Source organism: Poecilia formosa, unplaced genomic scaffold (genome assembly GCF_000485575.1).
Source record: "Poecilia formosa unplaced genomic scaffold, Poecilia_formosa-5.1.2 Scaffold578, whole genome shotgun sequence".
NCBI classification, from domain to species: domain Eukaryota; kingdom Metazoa; phylum Chordata; class Actinopteri; order Cyprinodontiformes; family Poeciliidae; genus Poecilia; species Poecilia formosa.
In genome coordinates, this window is record NW_006800517.1 from 139,405 (window position 1) to 148,980 (window position 9,576).

The 9,576-nt window shown below is 40.5% G+C and overlaps 1 protein-coding gene across 1 annotated transcript in view; it reads left to right on the forward strand.

Annotated features, from left to right (window-relative positions):
- Positions 1–366: 366 nt before the first annotated feature.
- The window catches only part of LOC103129796 (1-phosphatidylinositol 4,5-bisphosphate phosphodiesterase delta-3-A-like), a 24,528-nt gene continuing 15,318 nt past the window's right edge, over positions 367–9,576 (forward strand). The window contains exons 1-6 of the mRNA XM_007540998.2: positions 367–1,089; positions 3,988–4,155; positions 7,739–7,967; positions 8,102–8,231; positions 8,307–8,532; positions 9,268–9,469. Coding sequence (XP_007541060.2) covers positions 1,014–1,089; positions 3,988–4,155; positions 7,739–7,967; positions 8,102–8,231; positions 8,307–8,532; positions 9,268–9,469 — 1,031 coding nt within the window. The 5' untranslated portion in view covers positions 367–1,013. The remainder of the gene's footprint in view (positions 1,090–3,987; positions 4,156–7,738; positions 7,968–8,101; positions 8,232–8,306; positions 8,533–9,267; positions 9,470–9,576) is intronic.

Below are 9,576 nucleotides of genomic sequence, written 5' to 3' on the forward strand. Positions count from 1 at the left end.
GATAACATTGTTGCTTAACTGCTATAAAACAGCGCTATGTGGCTGGAAAATACCCAATACTGCCCCTTTAAGGCGATATCCAAAGGTAGAAAATAGAAATTCATTTCAGTTCTTGATCCATAAACCAAACTGAAAACAACTGGAAACAAAATAATTTTCTGAAGGAAAGACCCATTCTCAAGAGAATGTCTTGAATTTTTTAATTAATGATCAATGAGGATTCAGCCATACATCTAGTTGTTTTGTTACTAGTCTGTACCATAATATACATCCACGAAAATCCCTAACGATATGACTCCCATTTATTCCAGTAATTCCATTTATGCCTAACTTTGTATCAGTATGTTTCTGTATGTATTTTGTACATACAGCATTTGCTTTATTGTAATGACAATAGGATCCACTTACACACCAAGTGGCTGAGGAGAATGTGGGTGGTGGGGAACCAATACCAATCAGGCTTAATTATTATATTTAATCATAACAACATATTTATGAGAGGCATGTTAATAGATATAACAAATACTAAAGTAAGAAATTTGCTCCAAAAATTAATCATTCTTTTCCAGTCTTCCCCACAGTGTTTTCATGTAAACAGAAGGCAACATCTTTGAGCAAATGGTAAATGATAAATCAAGGGCTTAGTTTGGAGTCTGTTATTTACAACTATTAGATAGGAGGGACAAACAGCAGCAGATATAAAATATTGGAAATTAATGTCCCAGACCGTACCTGATGACTTTCACCTCTGGAAATAACTTTATGCTCAGGAAAAGAAAAGTGGGCAACGTTCAACAGCGTATTATGGTTCCCCCCGTTTTATTTTGAAAATCTGCTGAGGAGGACTTAGTCGGCTCTGACGTCAGATGGATGCCAGTGACATCATTCTGAAGAAGTGGGGCTCTTAGACCCCTGAGCAGGTTAAAATGCTGATGAGCAGCCAGAGGAGCGCCGACTCACCGTCCGCCACCCTGCGGCTCACATAGACGGAGCGGCCGGAGCTTCTGAGCATCATGCTGGGCGCCAAACACAAGAAGAACCGGGCCGGGACGTCCGAACCAAAGGCCATCGACCCCCTGAGGAATCTAGGTGAGTGTTTTCCTTCTCTGGGCCAAACGCCAAACCTGGAACCGTCATGTCGTCTCTTCCGTATGAGACTCAGAGGATCAATCACAGCGCTGTAGTCATCCTGAAGGCTGCAGATTCTCAGCAGGGAAACCGTCCAGGACCGGCTAATGTTCCGTTCAAAGCGAACTGGAGCAGAAGGGATTACTGATGGTTGAGGCGCTCTGAATCCAGAAACACTGGTAGGAGAGGAGGCAGCTGGAGCTTTTAAACAACGCATTTCATATTAATTACTAAACATTTACAAAATGTTGCACATGAACATTAACTTAGTTGCTGTTATTAACTACAGCTTACTAAAAATATAGGAGCACTGAAAAAACGTCTATATAATTATACGTTTATGGCCATGTTTGGCCTTTTTAGTTAAATTCAATTCAGTTTATTTATGTAGCGCTAATTCATAACAAATGTCCTCTGAAGGCACTTTATAAAAATATTTAAATTCAATAATACATTCATTCTAACTGACCCTTTATTAAACTGTACATTACACTCGATTAATTATTGAAAGTAAATTAAAACGTTTCTATCTAAGGTAACCCTGCAGATTGCATCGAGTCATTCACTCCTCCTGGAGGAGGGTTTGAAGCGGTCATTAAATGAAACATACAGTGTTTAATAGTATGATGGTACACTGCTGGTTTAATGCTTTCATTTTATGGGTAATTTTTAAATTTCCTACTTCCACCGACCATTTAAATATATTCAGAGGAGCTTCAGCTGCATGTGAAGCGAGATTAATTTACCAGTGTGGGATGAACTGATTATAACTTGCCATCATGTGTGTCTGAGTCTATTACTGGGCTGAAGCATGGATCTTCAGCTCTGTTCAGTGAAGTGATGATTCATTTTCTTATTGTTTTGAACACTTTCAGACTAAACCGCTGATACGCTATGTGAAATTGGAGTGAGTGCACATTAAATCTCCATGCATGCCTAACTACAGTCTGTGTGGGTAGTACACAGGATCTTTTAACATTTTGCTATTTGTGTGTTCAGACATCTGAGTTCTTTCCTGCTAATCTGTTCCAAGATAGTCAGAGGAGTAATAATCCTTCAGACTGGCAACAGAGAATTAGGTCCTGGATTAGTCCTCGTCTGAATCCTGGCACCAGATTTAGAGCCGTATTTACTCGGAGGCTGGAATGATGGGACCCTGACACTGACCAGGCAATTAAGATTTAAATCCCATTGTCTTCTGTTGTGCCCTCTCTTCTGTTATACTATTATCCATTTTTCCTAGGAAAATCAATAGTATTACCTAGAAAAATACAGAATAAGATCTGCACAATATTGTATTAGAATCGTTATTGCAAGTGGCATCATGTCTTCTCACTCTGCTTATTGATAATATTAGGAATTCGACTGTAGTTTTCTGGCCAATCGCCGATCACTGGTCTTTTAAAAAGCCTGACATGCCAATTCAGTTTTTGGACAACTCTGATTTTCTTTTCTGAAATGTTGCTAAGAAGGTCACTGGGTTACCAGTGGAGTGACTATTATGAACTGCAAACATGCAGACATGACCTGGTGAGTCTGTCAGTCACACTCTCTCACAGCAGAGCAACAGAGGAAGGATTGTGGTTGATTTTTAGATCTTTGCTGAGGAAGATAAGATTGGTGTAAGAATTGACCAATCTTTTCTCCCAAAATTAAGAAAATCTGCATTGATTTATCATCTGTCCAATTTATCGATTCGCCTCTATATAATATATCAGGCAGTGAGTGGTGATGTACTGAGTAGGACCAAATACATTGAACTACATATTATAATGGCTTGTGATGGGGCATGCTGTGGTGGCGCAGGGGTTAAGCACAACCCGCATATGGAGGCTTTAGTCCTTGTTGCAGGTTCAATTCCCGGCCTTGGTGATCCTTGTTGCATGTCTTCTCCCCTCTCTCACTACCCACCTTCCTGTCAATTAACCATCAAATAAAGGCCAGTAGAGCCAAAGAAAAAAAAGTATATATATAATGGCTTGTGATGGTAAAATAGAAAATATAGCATTATTTTGTCATGATGATGGAACCAAATGCAGTAAGGCAGAGGCGTCGAGTAGATTTGTAGATTCTTTTTTTTCCACAATACTTTTTATTGGATTTTTTTAATACCAAAAACTGCAATTACTAACTGGCAGAGGATTGAGAACAATACCAATTAAGTAGACATACTCTAAATAAAATACATTTACAGTGACATAACACAACAAGAAAAAGATAAAAAAGGAGTAATTAAGGGTAAAACTAAATTATATAGGAATCAGAGGTATAGTGAGGGACAGATGGCATCACTATTATTCATAAATACTGTCAAGCCCTGCTCAAGTACAGGAAGGTTAGCCAATAAAGTGTGCAGGTAAGTTTTGCATACATCTTAAAAATGGTTGCCTTATTTTACAAAAGGTCTTACTTCTGTTTTGCATGCAATAGCTTATTTTCTCTAGTGAAGCTATTGATTTCACAAAGCCATATTTTAATTGGAATGGGGGCATCGGATTTCCATTTTGTTGTAATACATTTCTTAATAACTGCCAAAATATGGTTGTTACAACCTTCTTTAAAAGAAACAACTATGGTAAAATTTTACTTTGCAGTTTATTGTTGTTAGATGTTATTAAAGTTACACTGTTCAGTACTGTTAATTGCTTGCTGTCTGCTTTGCATGGTCAGATCAGATGTAGGAAGTGCCTTACAAAGTAACACAGGATAGCAGTCTGCAGCTATCAACAGGATCTCTACACTGATTCTCATGAGATTCACTACATACACTCTCTGGCAATAACTAGATGTCCACACCAAACTCAGTTTACCATAATATGCCATCATATGTCTTTCTTCCCGTGTTCTTGTTCTTCCCAGGGATTCAGGATGATGAAGATGTGAAGCAGATGTTGCATGGTTCCAGCATGGTGAAGGTTCGATCAGCTCGCTGGCAGAAACAACGTACCTTGAAGCTTCTGGATGATGGTGTGACTGTCTGGTGTCAGTCCCAGAAGACATCCAGCCGGGCCAAGGAGCAACAATCCTGTGAGTTAGTTTCTCTCTTACACATCACATCTTACACAAAGTTCTTACAGGAAGGTACATGACATGCTGTGGGAAAGACACAGAAAACCCTGAGCTATTTACATAATCTGAAGAACATTTTTTTAGATCGTATTTTCTTGGTCTTATTTTTTCAGTTCTTTCGTGGTGGAATCCAGGTTATACCCATTATGACAGCACACATAGTGTTTCACTGTTAACTCTGCTGCAGGGTTGATACATTTCATTCAACAACAGTATAGGAAAGAAATAAAAGTTTTCATTTTCAGCCTTAAATCTACAGCGTTTGTTACAGCAGCTACATTTTAGAACTCATACAGTCACTACAAAGGAAACAGGGAATGTCTAATATGGAAATGTCAATACTCCTTCTTTCAACCATAGCGACAGAAGGCAGCAGAGAGAAAGGAAAATTTTGGTTGGGTTTAAAATAGGGATGACAATAAATCGGCATCTACATCAGTAATGGCCAGTGTTAGTCAGCTTTTCATATTTGCATCGGTCCAATAAATAAAACTGGACTGTTTGTGTGTTGGGAGTCGGGTGGAGAGCCATTGTGGGGGTGTTTAAACAAAGCAGAAAATCAATGTGTGTGGTTGCTTTAACACTGTGTCCAAAGTGTAGGGAAATATATATAATATTGGTTAACGAAAGTAATAATATTGTTTATTATAGGGCTGCATAGTTGCTACAGTTGGTAGCTCTGTTGCCTTGCAGCAAGAAGGTCCTGGGTTCGATTCCCGACCCGGGGAGTTTGCATGCTCTCCCTGTGAATGGTGGGTTCTCTCTGGGTACTCCAACCTCCTCCCACAGTCCAAAAACATGACTGTCAGGTTAATTGGTCTCTCTAAATTCTTCTTAGGAGTGTGTGTGCATGATTGTTTGTCCTGTCTGTCTCTGTGTTGCCCTGTGATGGACTGGTGACTCGTCCAGGGTGACCCCGCCTCTCAGCTATTGATCTCTAGTCACCAGCACCCCTCCTGACCCCACTAGGGAGAAGGTGTAAGATAAAAGATGGATATCGGCCCACATCTTCACATGGGTGCATCCCTAGTTTAACAAGTCAAACAGTTTCACAGCATCTGCAGAGTGCAGGTCCAGTCTGGGTTGAAGGAGACACCTGGACCTTCAGGTCCTTTGGTAACAGCTGAGAACATGTATTTTTAAATTTGTTCTGTATCAAAGTTTCTTGTTTTCTATGCCTTGTTGGCTCATGTGAATTGCTAGTTGATTTCATACCTTAACAAAGGTTTACTGACTTTTTTTTGTTTTACTTGAAAATCATGAAACAGTGTATGCTGAGTCATGTTCTGCTGCAGTTGTAATCATTTTATAGCTCCAGTTCTTGTTGAGATCTTGTTTAAGGTTTGGGAGCCATGTCTGGAGGATATAGCACTAAGACCGTATTGCTGCTGGGTGTGTTCTGTAAAACATCAGCACAGTGTGTCTATTTTGGTTGGACTTAAATGCTACTTGCTGCATTCGGAGTACCCAGTCCCTGCTGCACCATCTAAGGGGAGCCTACCTTGATTACAGAGTTGGAGCTTATTTTAAGATGTTCGCCTATCCTGTTGCAGTTCAAACATTTAGATTATAGAACACTGGAAGCTGGGAGGGTCTGTGGTTTGATGCCATATTATTACCAGAAGATTTGACTCTTTTTTAACTTGACAAGTAAAGCAGGTCTGCTGAGATGTGAGAATATGACCTCTGACCTCTGGAGCCCAGGGGTCTATGGGCTTTTCTTGAATGTTGTAGATTGTCCAATTTTAAGTCAGAACCTGTCGATTGATTCTAATTAATTTAATCACACAAAAACCACTAAGATTGTGTTTGTGAAAAAAAAGTCTGCAGATGCAAGTGATCATCATGTAGACAACACACAGTGAGAACCTATCATTCATGTTCTGTATGTAATTAGTGCCACTTAGTTTAGATCCCAGGGGCTGGCTGTAGCGCAGCTGGGTGGCCCTACTCCTCAGCTCCTCGCCCCTGTGGCTTTCAGTCAAGTAGAATCAAAGGTCGAAATTAGAAACCCCAGCTCAGTTGGAGACCGCCTGAGCACATTTAAGGAGTACGGTTGTCTTCTTGTTTAATTTGGAAGAGTTTAAAGGACAAGTTTGACTTTTTATAGGAGACTTTACTGGAGTGCTCACAGCAGTCTGACACTGAAGCTGTGTCAGTTTGGAGAATAGAATAAGAATTTTTCTGAAGAGCTGAGCTGAAGGGTACTCACAACAGGACCTGTTTAGAGGAAAGTTTTGTCATCTAATAAACTCTGTCAGCTCTGATTCAGAGTATAAACCTCTTATTCATGCCTTTAAGGGTAACTTTAAAGGTCTGTTTTGAGGAGAAGTGACCTTTGACCCTTTGACCAGGTATCTGTTGATTGTTACTGCAGAGGTTACAGGGCATCTGGTTATCCATGCTTACTGGACACCACTTTTCTGTTTGTCAGAAGGTGTTTGAAGGTGTTTTCTGAGCTGTCTGGTATGTTGGCAACCGAAGAAACTGATGCACTGCAGAAACACAAAATTTTGCAAAGTATTTTGGTCTAGTTTCTAGTGCAAATATATTAGTACCCTGGAAATAAGACAAAACTAACTTACAAGCTATCTTTAAGTCAATAGTTTCTTAATAATAATGAAAAAGTACTAGTTACATTGACATATTATTTCACTTATAATGTGTTTAGGGAAAATCTTTTTTGTTTTGGAAGAGAGCGATACTCTGAAATCAATCAGAGAAATGCACATTTGTCTTTACATATTTTATTTAGAAAATCAGAGTAAATAGCTGTGTCTGAGAAAAGAAAAGCAAGAGAGAAGAAAGGAAGAAGAAGTGAAACTTAACACATACAATTCTTCTTTTATACCTTATCAGTCACGTACATGGTGCTTTCCACCGATCTCTTTCCTATAGGGAGTTTCTCTCAGTTTCTCCCATCTCTGGTTAACTGGTACCTCTGTCCCTAACCCTAACCTGGTTCAAAGGAGTTTCAGTTGGAAAGAGAAGAAAAATCATCTTCACTGAAAACTCCGTTATCTGTTCCAAAAGTATAACACTTGCTCAGAAACCTTCATTATCAGTTCATTCTTCCCAGTAAATAAGCAAAAGTTTTATTTTCCAAGACACATGCTAAAATGTTTTGTTATAAAGAAACTTAAGAGCCAATGTGCCAGTGTAATGATTTTGTTGCATCTATTTTATTTGCAATCAAGGATTTTTTTTCTGTGCACACATACATCTGTAACAGAGCTTTGCACCTAAAATAGATCAACACAGTTCAGTGCAGCCAGAAAGTTGTAGATTTGATTCCACCTCCTCCCTGCCACATGCCTCTGGGCAAGGAACTTAACGGCAAGTTGCATGCATGTAGTTAGACTAAGTAAACTTGCTCTGCTGTAAAGCACTTCCATAGGTCCCACTTTGTGTCAAACATCTGTTTTTACTTCTTCTCCTAAAGCAAGCCATAGATTTTCTCCTCCTGGACTAAATATCTCCTGATAAAAGATTCTCCATTCTCCTTATTCTTGTTCCTCCACTCTGCTTTTCCATCCCGTAGTCTCTGTCATGGAAGTAGAGTGTGTTCGTGAAGGCTGCCAGTCAGAAACCCTGCGGCGGATGGCAGGCTCAGTGCCAGAGGGTCGATGTTTGACGGTGGTCTTCAAAGGACCCCGGAAGAGCCTGGATCTCCTGTGCAGCAGTCAGGAGGAGGCCCAGCATTGGGCCCGAGGCATCCGCACTCTGCAGGAGAGAGTGGACAACATGACCCACAAAGAGAAACTTGACCAATATCCTTCAACTGCTCGACTCACAACTTCCAACACAAACATCAGAGCTAAGCTGTTTTCCATGTTTCTTGTCTATATTAAATCAAGTATGAGTGGAACTGCAGCAGCTGCCTCCTTAACCATGTTTGTGTCACTTGGATCCATGCTTACCTGAGTCGGGCTGATCAGAACCGTGATGACAAGATGAGCTATGAGGAGGTGCAGACGCTGCTGCGTATGATCAATGTTGACCTTAGTGATCAGTACGCTCGCAGCCTCTTCCAGGTAGAGCCGCCACAGTTGTGACCGTCTGCTGGTCAACAACACAACACTTACAGCTTGACTCTGTCTGACCCACAGAAATGTGATCAGTCTGCTGATGGACGTCTTGACCACGAGGAGATCGAAGTGTTCTGCAAGGAGTTGCTACGACGACCAGAGCTGGATGCTGTCTTCATTCGTTACTCTGCCAACAGCTGTGTCCTTTCCACTGTGGATCTGAGGGACTTCCTGAGGGAGCAGGGGGAGGATGCCTCCCTGACACATGCTCAGAGCCTCATCCTCACCTACGAACTCAATGAGTGGGGTGTGCTAACTTATTAATTAGGAACTACTATGTTCAAACATTTACAGTTGAAACCAGAGTCAAAAACATTTACTTCTTTCTGTCTGACATAAACATTTCCTGTCGTTACTCAAGCTAAGATGACCTTGCCTTTAAGCTAAATGTGAAAAGCCCAGATTCTGGTGCCTCTATGCTTCTGTGTTGATTCTAATTCACAACATTTAAGTTAACTGGAAAATGAAAGCAACATGTTAAGACTAAAGCTTGGAAGTTGAAGCTTTGGTCACCCCAGTGGACAATGATAGCACCGATTAGTGACAAATATCTTAAGATAACCAAAGTCAATGCTAAGGAGTGATCATAACGAAACCACTGTCTCTGTTGCGGTTTCGTTGTATTACTTGTGCTTTCAGAGCTGAAAGCACAACTCACACAAGTCACACTCAGGAAACACTAGTTTTCAGCCTGTAGGCTGGAGAAAAATATTATTGTATTTAAGAAGCTTAAATAATTTACTTCATCTTTATTGACCCAAAACAGGAAATATTTAGTTGGATTTTGTCTTTTTAGACAGAGCATCTTTATATCTGGGTTCAGCTTTGATTAAACCACCCTCCTAATGAACATCTTAAAATTAATCTCTCAAACTGACAGTATTGACCTTCAGGAGGAGACAGGGATACTATGATTGTTTATGTCTGATTGTTTACTGAATTTATTTAATCATTTCTTATTTGTACCGTTTACCCTCTGCAGCCCAGAGAAATCAGTTCATGACCCCCAATGGTTTCACAATGTACATGCTGTCAAAGGAGAACTGTGTGTTTAACCCCGAACACCTAAGAGTTTACCAAGATATGAACCAGCCGCTGTCACATTACTTCATCTCCTCATCACACAACACCTACCTCACCAAGGACCAGCTGACCGGGGACAGCAGCACAGAGCCGTACATACGGTGAGCAGCATCCTGTAGGGCAGGGGTCTCAAACTCAATTTACCCAGGGTCCGCTGGAGCCAGAGTCTGGGTGAGACTGGGCCGCATAAAGGACTCCACAAAAAAAC